This window comes from Urocitellus parryii, chromosome X (assembly GCF_045843805.1).
Source record: "Urocitellus parryii isolate mUroPar1 chromosome X, mUroPar1.hap1, whole genome shotgun sequence".
NCBI classification, from domain to species: domain Eukaryota; kingdom Metazoa; phylum Chordata; class Mammalia; order Rodentia; family Sciuridae; genus Urocitellus; species Urocitellus parryii.
In genome coordinates, this window is record NC_135547.1 from 118,868,099 (window position 1) to 118,890,509 (window position 22,411).

General features: G+C 37.3%; 1 protein-coding gene across 1 annotated transcript in view; it reads left to right on the forward strand.

Moving 5' to 3' along the window:
• The window catches only part of Bend2 (BEN domain containing 2), a 34,796-nt gene extending 27,703 nt beyond the window's left edge, over positions 1-7,093 (forward strand). The window contains exons 7-8 of the mRNA XM_077793667.1: positions 1,403-1,606; positions 6,888-7,093. Of these exons, the coding sequence (XP_077649793.1) occupies positions 1,403-1,606; positions 6,888-7,093 (410 nt within the window). The remainder of the gene's footprint in view (positions 1-1,402; positions 1,607-6,887) is intronic.
• Positions 7,094-22,411: the final 15,318 nt, after the last annotated feature.

Here is a 22,411-nt window from a genome sequence, read left to right on the forward strand (position 1 = left end):
AACTATTTAAAAGGGGGGTAAAAAAGCTCTCATGATTAACATACCTTAAAAAACTATTTGTGGCCATTTACATTTTCTTTTTCTTATGAGCATTTTAAACATTATGGTTTCTATATATAATTGCCCTCTAACATGATATGTATATATTTTTTCTCAAGATTCTATACTCTTCATAATCATTGCTCTTAGTAAGTTTAAGACAGTCAATTGAGTTAATTATCCCAGTGTGTTTATCTAATTCCCTCTTTGTTTTTTGGTTTGAGGGTTTTGGGGAAATAGATCATCAATCACATTACAAAAAAATTTATCTTCATTTGGGTGACTTTTTTTTAATAATTTAGATTATCTTCTTAGGTTCTTAGAAATTGAATTATTAGGTTAAAGTATTAACTTTATTTCTGACCCTTGATAAATATTAGTAGGTTAATCTTCCAGAGTTAAGTCCTTGGACCCACTGAGTGAGTTTCTAAATAATCTCTCTTGCTGTATGTTGAATCTTGCTGTATGTTGAATTTATACAGTAAATGACAGATGTTCCAAGATAAAAACATGCTTGTTGTCTTGTAAGAATATTTCTCTAATATTTCTCTAATATGTTTTCATCAACAAATAATTCTGTATTTTATGCAAATTAGAACATTAAATTTTAATCACTATGAACTGTAAAGAAATGATGACAATTAAGATATAGAGTAAAATAAAAATAAGCTTAACTTACTTCTTAAGATATCTAAATCTGGGCTGGGGATGTGGCTCAAGCGGTAGCGCGCTCGCCTGGATGCGTGCGGCCCGGGTTCGATCCTCAGCACCACATACCAACAAAGATGTTTAGTTCTGCCGAGAACTAAAAAATAAATATTAAAAAAATTCTCTCTCTCTCTCTCTCTCTCTCCCTCCCTCCCTCCTCTCTCACTCTCTCTTTAAAAAAAAAAAATATCTAAATCTGCAGTTTGTTGACTTTTTTTGGAGTGGGGGTACTGGGAATTGAACTCAGGGGCACTCAACCACTGAGCCATATTCCCAGCCCTTTTTGTATTTTATTTAGACACAAGGTCTCACTGAGTTGCCTTACCTTGCCATTGCTGAGGCTGGCTTTGAACTCGTGATCTCCTGCCTCAGCCTCCTGAGCTGCTGGGTTTAAAGGCTTGCATTCCTGTGCCTAGCTTATTTGTTTATTTTTATGTGGTGGCTTATTTTTATGTGGATCAAACCCAGTACCTCAAACATGCTAGGCAAGTGCTGTACCACTGAGCTACAGCCCTAGCCCAAGGCTTTAATTCTTTTAACCCCTCAAATGCTTGAGCCAAAAATTTTAGAAAAATCACTTTCTTTCAGAGCCTTTTAAAATAAATGCAACCTAACATCTGCCATGGAAATTGACATTGTTTTCTTTTGCTTCTAGGATATTTTGGAAATCCATCTAGAAATATACAGATACCACATTCAGTAATGGAGGTGGCAAGAGCCAAGCCTCGCCCAGAGTTGTCAGCCAGATACCTTATTCGCAACCTGTTCACAGAAGAAGTGCTGATCAGAAGTAATGTCTATGGCAGTGTGGGGCGTGGCATGTGTGCCCTTAACCCCAATAGGATTAATGCACTCCGAGGTTAGTTACATGTAGAGTGTTAGAATAAATGTGAGTCACTTGTGTTAGAGAAGAATCCATTCAGTTTGTATATGTTTTAAAGAGAGATGGAGCTTGTCCAAAGTACCTTGTTAGGTAAAAAAAAGGTTCATGAATTGTATTTCTCTTTGCCTTTGTGTTCTTAGGGCTAATTGCCTTGCCTTAAATGGCTCTACTAGTACAGGAAAGGGGTTATGGACTTAATTCCCTGCTCTGGCTTGCCAGGGATGTAGATACTCAAACACCTTCATTAACTGGGGCTCAAGGCTGAAGCTAGGGCTGGGAATGATACCTCAGTGGTACAGTACTTGCCTAGCACGTGCAAAGCCCTGGTTTCCCTTCCCAGCACCACAAAAATGGGTGTGTGTGTGTGTGAAAGCTGAAAAGTTTCATCTTTATCAAATTACAGAAGTGTCAACAATACCACAATAGGCTAATTTGCTATTTTTTTCCCAGTATATGTTAGCATAGTGTAGTCTCTGTGACATATATAAAAGAAGTAAGAAAGCTTCCAAAATAATTTCTGTGGAATCTTAAATTTGGACAAAACAGGAAGCAAAATATTTCTTATTTGTGTCACTGGTACCCAGCAAAGCATAGCTCTGAACCCCACCTGATCTCATTTGGTTCCTTCCTCATACCACACAATTTCATATCCAGCACATTGGAACAACACTGGTGTTTTATTCCAAAGAAACGTGGATTACAGCTCCTTTTGTTGTCATCTGACCTGTTTTTTTTAAACCTTTAAAAGACTTAATGTTTGGCTGTGGCTGTGGCTCAGTGGTAAAGCACTTGCCTAGCACGTGTGAGGCACTGGGTTCAATCCTCAGCACCACCTAAGTAAATAAAATAAAGGTATTGTGTTCATCTACAACTAAAACAATATATTTTTAAAAAATTAATGCAACCCATAGTAAGAAATACATCTAACATGGTGACTCAGTACATATGTGTGTATATATGTGTGGTTTTTTTTTTTAAATGAAGCAAAAGTTTCAGAAGCAATACTTACTCTTTTCATGAGAGTTGCATTCCAGTGTTTTCTATTCTATTACATTTCTTTAAAAAGCACTACTGTCACTGATTTTATAACCCAGTAATTGTTTACAACTTATAATTGAACATCACTGAGCTGACCTACCAGGAAAAAAATCCCAAATCCAGTTCCTCTTATCTTAAGGTAAAAAATGGGTTTTAGCTAATTTGGAAGTTAATGTGTTTATAGATGATATAGTGTCTTTCTAATTAAACATTTCTGGTACTGGAGATTAAACCTAGGTGTGGATTAATTTTGAGACAGGGTCTTGCTGAATTGCTGAGGCTGGCCTTGAACTTGGGATCCTCCTGTTTAAGTCTCCTGAGTCTCTTTGATTACAGGCATGTGCCATTGCATTTGGAATCTAATTAAATATTTTTAATGTGTGGGAAAAATGTGACTTCAAAAGTTCTTTAATATCTGTAATTTTTAAAAAATTGATGAAAAATATTTCTTTGTGTATTTCATCTTATCTCTTATTGAATTTTATCAAAATCAAGATGTCTCCTGCAATAAAAAATATTCAGCAGGAATTTGACATATTGTTCACATAGGGCATATATTAACAGATTTCCCATAAAAGTCAAAACTTCTATTGCTTTGTAGAAGGTCAGTCACGTGAGTTATTTCAGCAGAAAGAAAACAGTGGAGTCATTGTTGTCCCTAGGGGCAAAGCCAGTCCCAAAGATTGGAAGCAAACAAGAAAGCATATTTCACTTTAATATAAGTATAAAATGAACTTGGAGAACTGAAAGAGTCAGAACAAAGGTTGAGTGACCAGAGATGACAAGAGATGCCTGCACTAGAGGAAGGCCTGAGCTTATGGCTTCTGAAGTAATCTATGAAAATATCACTTCATCATAAACTATTTCAAACACCCTGAAATGTACAGAGAAGAATGTAATAATATAATCAATCCTTGTGTACCCATTGCCAATATAGACATTTTTAAAATAATTAAGCTTTACTGATATAATTAAGACTTCAAGCCCATCATCCCTGTTCCTTCTCTTCCTCCCCAGAAGTAATCACAGCCCTGCAGTTGGAAATATTATTCTCATGCTACCTATGTTAATAGAGCCGTAAATGATATATAATATTCTGTATTTGTTTTGATGTATATAAGTGGAGATATACAGTATGTATTCTTTTGCATATTTTAAATCATTCAACATTTATGTTTTAGAGACCTGTTCATACATTTTAACTGATGATCAATATCCCATTGAGTGAATAAACCAATTTATTCTTCTATTCTAATAACATTTCTTATCCTAAGATTTTGATATCTTGGGGGAACATGGTAGTCAAAGGTAACTATGTCCACTAGTCATAGATTTTATATAAGGAACTGTGTCATGAGAGATTCAGTACCACCTGAGGACTCTAGAGAATAGTTGATATGGAGAAAGTAGGGTACAGATTTGCAATTGGGGAACAGCCCTCACTCCTTCCATGTCTGTGTATGATAGAACTGTAAAATCTTAGCAATAAGTACTTTATAGGCCCTTTAATACTACATCCCTCTCAGAGCAGGAATTCCCATAAGTCACACACATGCCCTAGATATCGCTTCCAGAGCTCAGTAAAGTCAATCAAGTTACTTCACAAGCTGGGCCTTCAAGTAGTTAAAGACAGCTATTACTTCCTGCTGGAGTGTTGGGAGATAATATCCCCTCCCCCTTCATGCGCCTTCAAGTTCAAAACAAAGTGAGAGACAGATACTTGAATCAAGCAGGTGAAGATAAAAATAGTAGCTTGTATGATTTTCGAGTCTTGATTCTTGAATCATACAAGTCCAATTCTTCTAGACTTTCCAATGTGGAGATCTCTCCACATGGAATCATGAAGGTTGGAGAGGAGGTATTCTACTTAATCTTTTCCTTCTTAAGTCTTATGCCTTTATAGTTAACTATCACTATTTCCTTCTGTAATTCTTTACCTAAATGTTTTCCTGATTCTTCATGATCAGATTCAGTAACAGCCTTCAAATGTGCTCAAATCAACCCAGAAACAGTAGCATTATTACCTATGAATCTTAAAATGGCATTTGCTACTTTTAAATTTATGGTCACCTAAGACCCCTAGGTCTTTTTTTTTCTGAATAATGACATTTACTTAGTATTTATATTGTTAGTATTTAGGCTGTTACCATTTCCACTATTTCTATGTTTAACCTAAGTATAGTGTTTCAAATATTTCTCTTACACTTTGTTCAATTAGGTCAGCTTAGGTCAGCATTCCCCAAACTGTGTTTCCTAAAGACAGCTGCATGTTAATGGGTGTTTCATGAATAAAGTGCTTTTTAGTTAGATGGTCAGGAAAGACTTTAAGCTGGCAAACTCCCCAAGGATCTAGTGGACCCTCAGTTTTTTTTTTTTTTTTTTTTTTTTTGTACCCGGGATTGAACTCAGGGTCACTCAACCACTGAGCCACATCCTCAGCCCAATTTTGTATTTTATGTAGAGACAGGGTCTCACTGAATTACTTAGTGCCTTGCTTTTGCTGAGGCTGGTTTTTAGCTCCCAATCCACCTAAGTCAGCCTCCTGAGCTGCTGGGATTACAGGCATGTGCTACTGCCCCTGCTGGGCCCTCAGTTTTAAAGCATATTTTAAATTCCGTTGGCTGTCAAGCCCAGCAGGTCTCCCCAGTCCTGGCCCTCTGTTGTTTTATGCACTGACACCTCCCTCATTTGTGTGCCCCAGCAGCACAGCTGCACCTATAACCTTTCAATCAGTGAAAGTTGCTGCTGTGAGGCATCTTGACTGTGATTTTCCAGAGCATTTAATGTGCTCATGGGCAGTGTAAATCCCCAAGTGGGGACTAACTCCAAAGCATCACATTCCTCATTTGCCCAATCAGAACCTTTTCCCCAAGAAACTTCTTTTTAGGACTTGTGTTTCAGAGAACACATTTTGGGAAACAGCAACCCATTTGGGCCCTTTGCCACCTATAGTGAGCTTTGCAAGTGCTGTATTTGTCTTCCAGTGTGTAAATCATCCATCCCAACTTTGCTGTCATAGGCACATGGGATAAGCCTTTCCCTAATGAGCCTGATACCGAATCCAGTGACCTACCAGCAAATCTTCCTTTTAGGCTACTATTGACCTATCAGATAGTCCTTTGGGTATGAAAGCCTTTTATTAAATTTGACACATGCCTTGCTAAAAAATTGGGATATGCTGTCTTAATGCATTGTTCTGATTTAGCAGCCAATTAATCTTATTGAAAACCAATTGAGATTTATGTCACCAACTAATGCCAACCTGTAGAGATCACTGGATTCTATCCTAAGTGCTCAATGGCACTGAGGTAATTATCTAAAAATATCTAGGGCAACTCTGCTCTTCTAAATAAGCACCTCTTTTGTCTTTCCCTTTGTCTGTCCTCCCACTTATCTCTAAGAGTGCTCCTTGAATTGTATCACTCTCTCACCTTCTCTTATTCAAGTCTTCCTCTAATTGCAAGATCCCCAAAGCCTTATTCTTTTTGTCAGAGATAAATCTAGCAGTAGCAAAAAAAGTTAGCAGTTACAACTTCTTGTGTCTCCAAGACTGAAGACACCACAGCCTCTTGTACATTACAAAATACCTTTATTTGAGAAAATGGGATGTATGTTTGATATATTTAAGAATAAGGGCCAAACACTGTGGTGTATGCCTGTAATCACAGTGGCTTGGGAGGCTGAGGCAGGAGGATCTTGAGTGGAGAGTCAGCCGCAGCAACTTAGCAAGGCACTAATAAGCAACTTAGTGAGACCCTGTCTCAAAATTAAAAAAGGGCTGGGGATGTGGCTCAGTAGTTAAGTACGACTGGGTTAAATCCGCAGTTTAAAAAATAAAAATAAAAAAAGAATAAAACCTTGATCTTGGGTACTTAAAGCAGTAGAAGATTTCTATTTGTGTAGGTAGAGCAAGATCATGGGAGATTATTGTAAATGTGCTTTAAGGATAGTACTATTTTGTATTATCCCTTTAGATTAGAAGATTTGTTCAGCTTACTTAATAATGGTTGTAGTCCATTTGATTTAATTAGTGAAAGTCTTAAAAGACCCTAGGCTGGGGATAGCTCATTGGTAAAGTGCATTCTTAGCATGCATGAAATCCTGAGTTTGACTCCCAACACAAGAAAAGCAGTAGAATTAAGGGTGAATAAATGAATGAATTAATTTCTCTGAGCAGTGATTTTTAAATAATTGTTCTGTTTTGGAATTTTACCACCAGAGTTTCTCCAGGACAACTATAAGACATGTGATCTATCGGAAACTGGATATGATTGGAAGCTGTGTGTGACAGCCATCAACAGCTGTATCCGAAGTCTTAGACATGACTTCAAGAAGTCCACGGCCAAATCGCAGAAGTTTCCAGCAGTGGCTTCTTCCACAGAGTCAGAGCAAAGAGATTCTGACCTCACCAACTCAAGCACTTAAACATCAACCATCCCACTTTGTTTAAAATGTTAGATCTTTCTATAAGTTCCCCAAGTTATAATTCCCAAATTAGCCTATTATAGCAACAAAGTAGTTTTGCATTTATCCCTGAAGAAATGGCCAAGCTTTTTTTTCTGCCTGCAAGGGTTGCTGAATTGTAGTAGGAAGATATGAATGTTTTGTCTCCGGACAAAGTGATTGGCAATATGCTGCCACAAATCTCTGATTGAGGGAATAGTAGGAAACTTTTCCCTAAAAATCATTCTCTTTGCTGTTTGAATGCATAACAATAATAATATGCTTTAGCACTTAATGATAAGCAAAATCTGAGCATTAATAAAGCACATATAGATAGGTAGGGAGCTATAGTTGGAGGTGTAAATCACAATTTGCTTAGTAAGTTTTTTGTAGTAGACATTCCGTATTTGCCAAGTGACTTGAAACTACAGAGCTTAGGTGTGAACTCTGCTGATTTAGAAGGGAGATATGGTTTAAATATGTACAAAACACCCAAAGTGGCTTTCTTATATATCCATCAAAATCCTAGGATTGGTATCACATTTGTTTGACCTAAGCCTTCCAGAGACAAGACCCATGTTCTTTTGATTTACTTTTAATAAGAATAACATTCTTTTAATTATTATTGTTTTTTGTCAAAGAAGTTCACTCAAGGTAGGACTCTCCGTCTCCTCCTAAGTGATTTTAATTTAAGAATATGTCACTATGAACAATAAAAATCTAACCAAATTCAGACACTGACATTATTCTTCGTTTTCAAAGTGTCTGGGTGAAGGTTTTCGTATGTTTGTCGTGTTTTACTGATAGATTCTACTATTTGGAGTGCATATGTCTTTAAATTTTAACAATGTTTAAATGAAAGAAAATATTGATCAGAAATTTAATTAGATAAAAGTGATCTTAAAGGATATTGGTGGGACTATTGGAAATTTTTAAAAATTTCATTTTGCTCATGAAGGACTTTATTTTTAACCTAAATCCCTTATTTTGAAGAAAATTCTTTTTAAATTTTGAAATAGGGTCTTGCTAAATTGCTGAGGGTCTCGCTAAGTTGATGAGGCTGGCCTTGAACTTGGCGATCCTCTGCCTTGGCTCTCCAACTCTTTGGAATTATAGGTGTGTGCCACTGCACTTGGCCCTAAGAAAATTCTGGAATGTCATAGTCATAGGAAATATGTGTAATTTCATTGTTTAAGAAATATTTTGTCAATTGTAATGCTATCTTGAATCTTTCAGCCTAACAAGCAATTTTTTTCCTTGTAAGACTTAAACTAACTGACCTTAAGTAACTTCAGTTTTCTGATAAAATAGAGAAAGCAATTCAATAGAAATCATGTCCGCCAGTCACTCGGTCACATACTATAATTTGTGGGAAAATTGACATCTTATTTTTGTGATGTGAGATATTTTAAGATGCTTTTATGTGACTGATTTATAGAATTGTGCTTTCCTATGATACATCTTTTGAAAACTAAATTCAGTTTTTAGAATATTTTAGTGAAATACAGGATAACTTTATGAAGATAAGATATAAAAGAATTATTTTAGGAGCCTGGGGAGATAGCTCAGTAGTATAGCACATACTTAGCATGAACAAGGCCCTGGATTCAATCCCAGCACCCCCCACCAGAAGAAAAGATTTATTTTTAAGGTTTTGTTCTCCCTTTTTTTCCCCCAGTGGTGGGGATATAGAGTTATTATTTATCAATTAAAAGTAAAATTATTCATTTGGCAAGAATAAATTTCAAATTGTAAGTTCAGATTTCAAATTGAAGTTGTATTTTTTGGTAGCTGAAGTATTCCTCAGACTAGAAGCAAAGCCACAAAAACAAAATTTTACATTTGCAAACATTTTTCAAGATTTATGTGATTAGCTCTATTATGGTGACTGCTTGTGTAAGTTACTTAGAGCAGCCCTGTCTAATAGAACTTTCCACAAAAATGGAAACATATATAATGAGAAACTAAAAATTAAATAAATTTACATTATACAGTGTGGTAGTCAGCAGGCACATGCAGCTATTGAGCACCTGAGACGTGGCTGATGAGAGGAACTAAGTTTAAAGTTTTATTCAATCTTAACTAACCGAAGTTTAAAATTAAATACACAATAAATTTACAATTAAAAAGTGGCTGTGTTGAATGGCACAGTTTAGAATACCCTTTATTTTAGTTTTTAAAAATTATTTTTGTGATACTGGGGTGGAACCCAGGGCCTTGCATATTCTAGGCAAGCACTGTATCACTGAGCTATATTCCTAATCCCAATAATGCCCTTTATTTGGAAAAAAAAAAAGTGTTCAAAACAGTTCCCATGATTTGAAACATAATGATCACATAACATCTTTTAGAATGACATTTGATTGAGCAAAACAGATTTCATAATGATATTTTCATTTTATTTTAAATTAAATTGGACCCTCAATGTCTTCAAAAATTTTTAGGTTAATCCTGTTATTGTGTTAGCCCAATAAATGTCTGTTAATATGACTTGCTTTTGATGAATACACTTATCTTCAACATTTGTCTTTCAAATAAATATCATCAATAAACATTTGAATTGCTCTTTCTACTGATGCTTCAGTTTTTTAAAAATGAGCTCATTTTACGGAAGCTTTACGAATGTTATCTACAGTGTTTTTTTATTAATAACATTTTCAGCCAATTTCATAGATGTGATACTAGCTAGAATGTTTGCTTTCTTTCTTGATAAGCAAGAACAAGCAAATTTTCATGACCTTTTATACTATGCTGAAAATTATCTGCCCATCTCCTGTGAGATGGACCAATTGGTAATCTCAAGGAATTAGTTAACCCATTAAGTCTCAAGTTTTCGATTCTGTGAATATATCAACAAAATCAACACAGGTACATAAATATTGCCAATCAATCTAGAGCTTATTTATGATATTAATTAATATATATAAATACATTCTTATTATAATATTATTTCATAGTGTATAATTGTCTATTATATACTATAAGTTTTTATAGGTGTTCCACATCTGGAAGGATGGGACTAAATGGGGTTTAAAATCATTTGGAAGGTCACTGGGTGACAGGTACAAATCTCAGTGTACAGACACAGGTGGGCTGGAAGCATAACTTTAGTTTTCTGTAACAACTTAATTTCTATTTTGAGGAACCATGCACTGGGAGTAGAAACTTAACCTTGGTCATTTGAGGCTTTTGATTTCTCTTGGAAGACAAGGAAACAACCCATGGCATGGATGGAGGTAGGTTTGGTAGAATAGCAATGGATGAGTGATTTCATCTTTCCATACTTGCTTTGAAGTTTTAGGGATCTTATACAATGCCAAAGTGTGTAGAGGTTTTAGAGTCAGATTCTTATCATTTTCCTTAGCCATCATCAGCTGAGATGTACCTTTGTCTCATATGGTCTTTAGCCACTCACCCAAAGCCATTCTTATATTCCTGGCCTGAGCCATTTGGATTGAGTGGCTTTCACCTCTGTTCCTTCCAAGATCCTTTCAGGCTCATTGGAATCATTTTGCTGTTGCTTCATTATATTTCAAGAAATGGGTTTTGTGCCATTCTCTGTATATCATATTTCCACACAGGACTGGCTACATAGTTTGCAGGCCCAGTACGAAATAGTTAATTTTCTCTTGATATTATTTAAATGTTTATTTTTTCACTTTTTACTTGGGAATAAGTTTGTACTTAAAGAATAGTTGCAGACATGGTACAGAGAGTTCCCATATACACTTCATTCAGCTTTCCCTGATGTTACCAACTTATATAACCATGGCACAATGATCAGCACTCAGAACTTAAACTTGGGTACAATACTGTTAAGTCTAGACTACCTTTGTGTTTCACCAGGTTTTCTACTAACATTCCTTTTCTGCTTCTAGTATTCAATCCAAAATTCTATGTGGCGTTTAGTTGTCATGTCTCCTCAGACTCCCCAAATCTGATAGTTCCTTGGTTTTTCCTAACCTTTGACAATTCAGAAGAATACGGACTAGTTTTTCTGTAGAATGTCCCTTCATTTGGGTTCATCCTTTTTCTCTTGTTTAGATTGTGGAGATGCATTCTTAGAAAGAACCCCCAAGAGATGGTGTGCTTTTCTCAGTATTACAATTATTTAATAGAACAGTTAATGAGAAAGTTTAGTTGTTTTTACAAAATCATAGTCACTAGCACTAAATCCAGGACTAGACCTCAAGTGTCACTTTTATGCTAGGATTATCCATTGGTTAGGGTGATTAATTATAGGTTAGGTTACCACTAATCAGTAAGTCCCTTTGTACAATTTTCGAGTACCAATGAATTATTCAGCAGCTGTCTTCTAGGACTGTGACTTCTTTGGCTGCAGTACAACAGATTTGGTTTCAGCAAAGCAAGGCTGGGCAGTAGACAGAAATTCTGGAGGAAATAAAGGGGTTTTAGACACTATGAAGTTAAGTGCTTGCTCAATATCCCTGCTGCTTTCTGAATGGTGATGATAGTCACCACTTATTAAGCCCTGCTGTGTGCAGGTACTGGGTTTTCTGTGGGGGCTGGTCTACCTGACCTTAACTCAGCATTATCACTCTTCCCTTCTGGAATCTGCTTTGCAGATGAAAAGATGAGAAGCACATTCCTCCAGGTCCATCTCAGTAGAGTTCTTGTTTAAACAAGTCTGCAATGAGAGAAACCTGCATGAAATTTGAAGGCAGAAAAGATAAAGCCATTTTTTTTCCACAGCCAGACCCATGGGCAGATTGTGAGATTCATGGAAACTTCCTGAGGAGCTTATGGGAATCACATTTCACAGTTGTGCATAGGGGTAGAGATAGGGTGAGGGAATTTTCAGAGATTTTTGAGATCTTCAGCGGCTTTCGCGGAAGTTTTTGAGGATTTTTCACCTTGGTGCTGCAAGCTGTCTCCACCGTCTATTTCCTTCATCTGTGGTGAAGTTTTTACAAAATCATAAGGTTAAAATCTTTGACCTTACCCTTCCTATCCCTTAACAGTCCTGCAAACAGCCAATTCCTTTGCTAAAACCTTTTATACCTGGTATGCCTAGCATGGCTTCTGTTTTCCCAACTTGTGGGAAGCCTTCTGTAAATTGCATGAGGGTCTTCTCTCGGCATGGAAGCCAGGGAGATTTAGGTTTGGTGGAACTATCTGTGGCTCTCCCACAGCAGTAGATTGCCCAATGCACGTGACCTTTATCTCCACTTGGCTAGGAAGATCCCTCATAGTAGCTCCAGAGATGGGCGTAACCCATTGGGAACTGCACAGCCCACCTTTAACCTTTTTTGGTGAAGAACATTCTATGGAAGGCCTTTGACGTTTCCAGATATAAATAAAGCAGGCGCGGGCTCCATTTTGCCATAGTCTAGAAGCTTGATCCATCTGATTGACTTGCCCATCCTGCCCAGCTTTGGAAACTACTTTCTGTGTTCTGTGGTTCTTTCGCCGTTCTATTTTTCCTAGCTTTTATTTCTCAGCCAGCCCATTCCACCGAGGGGAACCCCATTTCCACCGCACCAACTGACCCCTCACACAATGTAAAGTGTCAGTGCATTTGATTCTCTCACCACCCTTGGTGTTGGTGCCATTAGAAATCGAAGGACTCATGAGTCGATTGTGCCTATATGCACTGATGAGCAGTTTAACGAATATTTCACTTATTAGCAATAAAGCTGAACAGCTTTGTTAACAGAACATAAGTACTTATGTGAGAAGATCAAAACTTAATTTCTTTTTTTCCTTTTACCTTTCAAATATAAAAGCCTCTTTCCATATGAAAGCACTTCCAGGCACTCTGAAAGCATTCAGAAATCATAACCCGAGGACCAGAAATGGATACATTCCCTTTCTTCCAGTTGGCGGTATTAGAGCCTTAACATCACTTACTTGCTTAATTATTTGTTTTTGCTGCTAACTTGTGCTTCCTGAGAGCAAAGATTGTCTTTGGTGCCTACCACAGTGGTCTGGAATAGTAGGTGCCCAATAAACAAAGGCATTCCTCATTACCCTACCTTGTCATGTCTGAAATTCTGTCTTAAGTTTTATTTCTTTGGTTTGGGCCTAATTTGACCTTTTCCTTAGAAAAATAATGTAATTTCTGTCTATGCATCCCTTATGCCTTCATTAAGTTAAATCCATTCCTCAAAGTTGGTTTGATTTGGAATATGAAGAGGGCATAAGTACTGCTTAGTCTTCAGAGAGCCTTTTACACAAAAATAAATGTGTAATAAGGGCCACAACATCCTCTGTAAAAGGGAGAAAATGGAAACAATGTGCTAATGCTTTTTACAAAGAGGTAAAATCATGATGTACAAATATAAAATGAACATAAATTAGAGATTTGATTTAATTCCTTACTAATGAGGGAGTGGTAAGATGTTACAACCATTTCAAAGGACAATTCAAAGCTCAGACACATGTATAAATCAGGAATATTAAAATGAATGTGCAAATGGAAGCAAAATTGGCTTCTTCCACAGTGGGGGAAGGAAGTTAATTGAATCTCTACCAGGCAGAATTTATTTGCATGTCTATAGATGCATTTCTATCAGTTATATACAATTTACAGAATCAAAAAATGGTTCAAAGATGATGAAGGCTGCAGAATCAGAATCAGCTAATCCAGAACCTCGAAATATGTGCTCTAAATAATACAATTTCCCACTGAAGCACAATTTCCACCTATGAATGTAAATACCTATAAATAGAGAATTGGTCACTGCCTCTACAAGGGGAAAATTAGTATCCATTAAAATAATGCGGCCAATATTAAAGTGAAAAACAAGCCATCATTTGAAAATTGCGTATTTTTCATGTATCTGTTAGAGGACCTGCCTCCATTATATGATTAAAAAATCCTCTAAGTCAGGGCTGGTGTGGATCAGTGGTATGGCACTTGCCTAGCATGCGTGAGGCACTGGGTTCAACCTCCAGCACCACATAGAATAAATAAATAAATAAATAAAGATATTGTGTCCATCTACAACTAAAAATATTTTTTAAAAGAATCCTCCAAATCAATAATAAAAAGAATAACCCAGTTGAAAATGGGCAAAATTCTTGAGTGGGCACCTACTATCCATATCATTGTTAGGCACCAAAGACAATCTTTGCCCTTAGAAAGCTCAGGTTAGCAGCAAAGACAAATAATTAAGCAAGCAAGTGATCACCAACTGGAAACAGACTTTTATATTTGAAAGGTAAAAGAAATTAAGTTTTTTAAACAATACTTTTAAAAATTTCATTTGTTTATTAATTTTTTATATGGTGTCAAGAATCGAACCCAGTGCCTCGTGCATGCTAGGCAAGCGCTCTACCACTGAGCCACAACCTCAGCCCCCAAGAAATTAAGTTTTGATCTTCATTATTTTCTCATAAGTATACATATTCTGATAACAAAGCTGTTCAACTTTATTGCTAATATATTAAATATTCCCATATAAAAGAAGATAAAGGAATGGACAATAAACACATAAAAAAGTGCTCAACATTATCAGTCATCATCTTAATGCAACTTAAAAGTTGCAATCAGATGCTGGTATATACTCGTCAGGATGACTAACATTGTGAAGACTGAAAATGAACAGTGTTAGTGTTGCTGTGGAACAATTGGAATGCCATATCCTATTGGTATGAATGCAAGATGGCATAGGCACTATGGTAAAATGTTTTATTTTTTTTTAAAATAAAATTAAATGGACAGTACCAGTGACCCAGCAATGATAAGTATATTCCTAACAGACATGAGTGCATATGTCCACAAAATGACTTCTATAAGAATGTTCCATTCAACCAAATGTTCCATGCAACCAAAATTGTGGTAGGAATACCACTCAGCAACAATAAAACCCCCAAACTACCAATACCTGCAAACAGATGAATTTCCAAAATGTTATGTTACATGAAAGAATCCAGACACAGAACATGTACCTTGTGAGCCCATGAATGTTAACATCTAACAGGTAAAACTACTGCATGGTGCTGGAAGTCAGAACAGTGGCCACCTCTACATCTGTGGGTGTGAAATTAACTGGAAGAGAGCCTTTCTGGGGTAATGGAAATGTATTACATATTGATGTGTGTGACAGGCACATGAGAATGTATACTTGTAAAAGTCCTCAAGTTGTAGTCCAGGTATGTGTATTGATTTGGGTTCTGTAAGTTAAACCTCAACAGAGTACTGTTAAAAAGAATGTGGTCAGTCTGGATAAACTGATTTGAAAATCATGTCCTGACTTGCAAATGCATATTCCCTTTTAAAATTTTTTTGCAAGGGATATATTTCTTAAGTTCAAATAGCAAGTAATGGGAAATGGAGTACAATTCCTTTTGTATTATTGAAAACCATGTGTATTTATTTATTTATTTATTTATTTATTTATTTAGTACTAGGGATTGAACCCAGGATGCTTAACCACTGAGCCACATCCCCAACCTCCCTTTTAAATATTTTGTTTAGAGACAGGGCTTCACTAAGTTGCTCAGGGCCTTGCTAAGTTGCTGGGATTGGCTTTGAACTTGTGATCCTCCTACCTCAACCTCCCAAGTTTCTGGGATTACAGGCATGAGTCACTGCGCACAGCCATATGTCTTTAATATATAAATACATTACAGAAGTTAGAGGATAGTTGTCTAGAAGTTTACTCTGGTTACTTCTAGTGGGGAGTAGAAAGGAATATGTGTAGGGAGATGTTATGTTTCAGTTGTTTATATTGTAAATGAATGCATAATTTAAAATAGGCCAATTCTAATTCAAATAATAGCAAACAAAAATAGAATGCTTGATCTAGAAGAGTTCTGAAAGGGACATTTACATAGTTGGGCTGGGGCTGACTGGACCTGAGATCTCAATTAGACATCTTATGAGAAAAAGTTCTTGTGGTCAAACAATGAGATTTTACTGGGCTTTCAATAAAGTTGTAGTTAAAGGCCTTCTGTAAATCCAGTTGTCAGTCTATTTGCTTCTATAACAAAATACCTTAGACTGAGTAACTTATAAAAACCAGACATTTAGGGGCTGGGGTTGTGGCTCAGTGGTAGGGTGCTTGCCTCGTATGTGTGAAGCATTGGATTTGATCCTCAGCACCACATAAAAATAAAATAAACAAAATTAAAGGTATTGTGTCCATCTACAACTAACAAAAAATTTTTAAAAACCCCAGACATTTATTGTTCACATTTCTGGAGGCTGAGAAGTCCAAGATAAAGGCATGGCAGATTCAGTGTCTGGTGAGAGCTGCTTCCTGGTCCATAGATGACCATTTTTCACTGTGTTCTCACATGGTGGGAGGTGGGGAGGGACCTCTCTAGGTCTCTTTTATAAAGGCCCTAAGTCCATTAGTGAAGACTCCACTCTCCCAAAGCTAATCACAGGCAAAGGCCCTACCTCCTAATACCATCACCTTGTTAGTTCTTTAACGTGTGAATTCGGGGGTTGGGGGGCCACAAACATTCAGCCATAGTAGCAATCTGGGGCAAAAATACTGTTTTGGCCTCAGTCCTCTAGCACTGTGTCTTTCATATTGCAAGTCATCTCTTCCTCAGTGGCTGGGGCAATCAGTCTGATGAATTGGGACTGGCATTGTTAAAAATAGGATAGAATGGAATAGAAACTAGCAGAGAACAATATTATTTTGGAACTTCTGTCTGTTTTGTATATGCAGAACCTGGGTTCCATATAAAATGTATTTCTTATTTGGGTCAGAGAGACACATACATATTTATGGTCCAAAATATTTTCCTTGTCCCTAAATGGTCAGTTAAGGGTCCTGCTTAACTGAGCTATCCATTCAGGATCATTAAGACCTTTCACTCTCACTTGCACAGGACAATCCAAACCCAGCCCAAGGAGGCAGTTGTACATTTGCATTGTTAATATAGTCCATTTCTGAAGAATGTTGACATCTCAAGTTATTAATGGCACCATGTAAGTGGGTTTCTAAGTAAGTCACTTTCTTAAAAGTAATGTCCCTGAAATAAATGTTACATCTGAGTGGATATTATTGCTCTATTAGCACTTGTGTTTTCAATCTAATTGTTTGTTTACTTCAATGATGAATGCTGTCCATTTAAAGGACTTATAACATGTGGATATTTTTGTGTTGCCTGGTAAGATGTTGAGAGCCACAGCTGAAGGGGCCCCAGCAAACTTCCAGCTGCCAGCAAACTTCCAGCTGCCAGCAAACTTCCAGCTGCCGGCTGATGATTGGCTCACAGCGGCCCCAGCAACATCTAGCTGCCAACTGATTGGCTCCTCTGCAGTGATGCTCATTGGGCTGTTTCCTCGCCCTTTCAGACCACGGAGCTGCTCATTGGGGGACTTTTTTGGCTCCGCCCAGGTGACCCAGCCAATCGGCCTCAAGAGCAGGAGGAGTGGGGGGCGTGGTTGAGAGGCTTGTGGGAAGCTGGTGGTGGCAGTTGGGCTCTGAGGGAATTCCTGAAGAGCTCGTGTGGTGGTGTGTGTGTGTGTGTTCTAAAAATAAAGTTAGTTTCTGCTTGATAAGTGGCTCGTGAATTCTGCCCAGCCAGACTGTGGCAGTAATTCAATGTGCTGTACTGATACTTAGAACAATTATTGTTTAAACACCCTTTTGATTGCCTAAAAATACCAGCCTTAAAACAAGAGCTGTTACCAAATGGACAGACTGTGGAATCCTGACAGCAGTTTCCACATAGGCACACTTACTAGCTTATCAATTATTAAGAGATATTAGCCATTTCCTAGACTTGAGGTATGTATCTGTATGCAGGTAGGTGTGCAATTATAGGTGTGATACCAAGGCAGCAGGATTCAGGAGGAGGCAGAGCTGAAGTGTGATACAGTCACAACAAAGGCCTCAGCCAAAATCTCGCCGGTTCTCTATGGGATGGTATTACGGTTTAGATACGAGGTGTCCCCCCCATTGCTCCTATATTAATGCAGTAATGTTTGGAGGTGAAATGATTAGATTGTAAGAGCTGTAACCTAGTCGGTCCATCCTAGTTTGAATGGACTGACTGCGTGGTAACTGTAGGCAGGTGGGGAATGACTGGAAGATGCGGGTCACTAGGGGTGTGCCCTGGAAAGGGGTATCTGCTCTGTAGCCCCTTCCCGTTCACCCCTGCTTCTTTTTTTAAAAGATATTTATTCTTAAGTTTTAGGTGCACACAATATATTTATTTTACATTTATGTAGTGCTGAGGATCAAACCCAGTACCTCGTGCATGCTAGGCGAGCGCTCTACCACTGAGCCACAACCCCAGCCCTCACCCCTGCTTCTTGACTGCACCATAAGCTGAACAGCTTTCCTCTGCTGGGCGCTTCCCCCTTGAGCTGCCTTACCTTGAGCCTAGAGCAATGGAGTTGGCCATCTATGGACTGAGACCTCTGAAACTGTGAGTCCCAAATAGACTTTTCCTACTCTAAGTTGTTCTTGTCAGGTATTTTGATCATAGCAATGCAAAAGCTCACTAAAACACATGGCCCTTCCCAGTTGTCCTTAAGATAAGAGGGCCACGATTTTATACCTCCTCACTTATCAGTCATTGAATGTGAACTACACCTGGGATGGAGGTATGACCTTGGATGACACAGCTCTTTCTGGCTGAGGGCAATTCCCAGAGAAATGTCAGCCTCTAGCACTCATGGAAGATGGGGTGTAGGTATTGGGAATGAAGTGGAAATCTAGCTGTTACCATGACATCCACCCCACAACTTTCTTTATTAATTGTTTTTGGTACTGGGGATTGACCCATATCCCCAGCCCTTTTCATTTTTTGAGACAGGGTCTTGCTAAGTTGCTGAGGCTGGCCTCAAACTTGTGAGCCTCCCACCTAAGTCTCCCAAGTCGCTGGGATTACAGGTATGTGTCACCATGCCCAATTCAACCTCACAACTTTCTTATGACATATTAATGTATTTATTGGAGTTACATTCTGTTATTTAGATTTTTAAGTTGTAGACGGACACAATACCTTTATTTATTTATTTATTTTTTTTTATTAATTTTTTTTGAGAGAGAATTTTTCAATATTTATTTTTTAGTTTTCAGTGGACACAACATCTTTATTTTTATGTGGTGCTGAGGATTGAACCCAGCGCCCCGCGCACACCAGGCGAGTGCGCTACTGCTTGAGCCACATTCCCCAGCCCAATTATTATTTTTTAAATATTTTTTAGTTGTACACAATACCTTTATTTTGTTTATTTGTTTTTATGTGGTGCTGAGGATCAAACCCAGGGTCTCACACATTAGGCGAGCGCTCTACTGCTGAGCCACATCCCCAGCCCATATTTATTTATTTATTTATTTATTTTTAAGAGAGAGAGAGGAGAGAGAGAGAGAGAGGAGAGAGAGAGAGAGGAGAGAGAGGAGAGAGAGAGAGAGAGAGAGAGAGAGAGAGAGAGAGAACTTTAGTATTTATTTTTTAGTTATCGGCGGACACAATATCTTTGTACGTAGTGCTGAGGATCGAACCCGGGCTGCACGCATGCCAGGCGAGTGTGCTAGCGCTTGAGCCACATCCCCAGCCCCTCCATGTGTTTATATAGTTTTTATTATTTTTCTTGCTATTGATTTCTAGTTTTCTTCCATTATCTTCTGATAGGATGTATGGGATAATATCATTTTTTTGTATTTGCTAAGATTTCCTTTGTGAACTAGAATATGGCCTATTTTGTAAAAAGTTCCATGTGCTGCTGAGAAGAAGGTAAATTCAGCAGTTTTAGGGTGAAATATTCTATAGATGTCTGTTAGGTCCATTTGATTTATAGTATTATTTAGGTTGAAGATATCTTTGTTGATTTTATGGGTTTTTAAAAAACATTTATTTTTAGTTGCAATTGGACACAATACCTTTATTTTATTCATCCACCTCTATGTGGTACTGAGGATTGAACCCAGGGCCCCACACGTGCTAGACAAGTGCTCTACTGCTGAGCCACTACCCTAGCCCTTGACTTTGTTTTGATAACCTGTGTATTGGTGATAAGGGTGTTCATCTGTGATTTAATGTCATGGAGTATTTTTTAAATGTAATTGGATGTGCTAACATTTGGGGCATACATTTTTACTCTAGTGATATCTTCTTGTTCAATTGTTCTCTTTACCAGGATGTAGTGGCCTTCTTTGTCTCTTCTGATTAATATTTGCTTGAAATCTTCTTTGTCAGATATAAGAATAGCTACCCTTGCTTGTTTTGGGGGGTCTGTATCCATAGAATATTTTTTCCATCATTTCTCCTTCAACCTGTGTGTGTCTTGCCTAAAAGATGAGTCTCTTGTAAGCAGCATATAATTGGATCTTGTTTTTGATCCATTCTGCTAATTTTTGTCTTTTCATTGGGGAGTTGAGACCATTAGATTTCAGCATTAATATGGATATGTGTTTGTTGGTTTCCTGCCATTTTGATGTTTTGCTATATTTAATCCTGTCTTGATTCTCATGTAGTGGATTACTCTTGTATTGATATTTCTCTGTTTGGGATTTTTGATTTTTTTTTTGTTTTTGTTTTTATATTTTTGGGTACTGGGAATTGAACTCAGGGGCACTCAACCACTAAGCCACATCCCGACCCTTTTTTTTGTGTGTATTTTATTTTAGAAACAGGGTCTCACTGAGTTTCTTGGTGCCTTGCAATCACTGAGGCTGTCTTTGAACTCATGATCCTCCTGCCTCAGCCTCCTGAGCTGCTGGGATTACACGTGTGTGCCACTGCACCTGTTTGGGAGATTTGGGAATTGGTTTTTAGTTCCTCTATGTACAATTTATCTTTAAATATTCTTTGAAGTGCTAGCTTGGTGCTAGAATTCTTCTAGCTTATTATATGGGAAATTTTTATTTCCCACTCCAATTTGAGCTTTGCTGGGTTTAGTAACCTTGGCTGGCAGATGTTTTCTTTTATAGCTTAGAATATCTTATTCCAGGTCCTCCTTGATTTTAGGGTTTGAATTGAGAAATCAGAAGTGAGCCTTATTGGTTTGTCTCTAAATAAGACCCGATATTTGTCTCTTGCAGCTTTTAATATTCTTATTTTCTATGTTAGAGGCATTTAGATTATGATGTGTCTTGCTGAGCTTCTCATTCGAACAGATATATTTGGGGTTCTGTAAGCCTCCTATATGTGGATGTCTGTCTCATTTCTGATGTGGGAAAAGTTTTCTGTAACTATATCATTAAAAAAAATGTTCTTTATGCCTTTAGCTTGTACCTCCATGTTTTGTTCTATCCAAGTGATTCTCAGGTTTGGCCTTTTAATGTTGTCCCAGAGTTCTTTATATTGTGATCATACTCTGTCATTTTTCTCTTTTTTACATTGGGTGTACTCAAAATCATATATCCTGTCTTCAAGGCCTGAAGTTCTGTCTTCAAGGGCCGAAGTTCTATTTTCTGTACAATCTAATCTGTCAGTGATGCTTTCAAGAGAATTTTTAATTTGATTGATTGTGTCTTTCATTTCTGTAAGTTCTGATTGTTTTTATTCACTGTTTCTATTTGTTTATTGAAGTAGTCTTTCATTTTATGTATTTGCTCTATTTCCATAGATCTTCTTTTAGTTTGTTGAACATTTTAATAATCTATTCTTCTGTAATCTTTCTCTGGGATCATTTTGGGGGCATTGTGAATTTTGCGGGGAGATTTGTTTGCCTATTTTCTCATAATTTCAGAGGTCTGGGTTTGTGCATCAATTGAGAGGGATTTTCCTTCCTTGTTTTTTACACATCTTTTTGTGTGTAAATATCTTATTTGTTCTGGGACTTCAGTTTTTGATATATGGGCAGATATCAGGGTTTGGGACTGAGGTCCCTCTCTGTTTCTCCTTAGGTCCTTCTTTGTGCCCATACATTTTCAAAAAACTGCCTTTGGCCTCACTGATTCTTTATATTGTTCAATTGATTCTATTTTTGATGCCTTCTATGGCATTTTTCATTTTGCTCATTATTTTTTAAGCTCTAGGATTTTAAAAATTATTATTTCAATTTTTGGGTTAAGATTCTCTGATAGGGGCTGAGGCTGTAGCTTAGTGGTAGAGCACTTGCCTAGAATGTATGAGGCTCTGGGTTCGATCCTTAGCACCACATAAAAATAAATAAATAAAATAAAGACATGCTGTCCATCTACAACTACAAAAAATAAAAGATTCTCTGATAAATTATAGAATTGTTTCTTTGAGTTTTCTTTCTTTTTTCTTTTTATTTTTTGGAGGGGGTTACTGGGGATTGAATTTAGGGGCACTCAACCACTGAGTTACATCCGCAGCCCTATTTTATATTTTATTTAGAGACAGAGTCTCACTGAGTTGCTTAGTGCCTCACTTTTAAGGCAAATAGGCAAACAA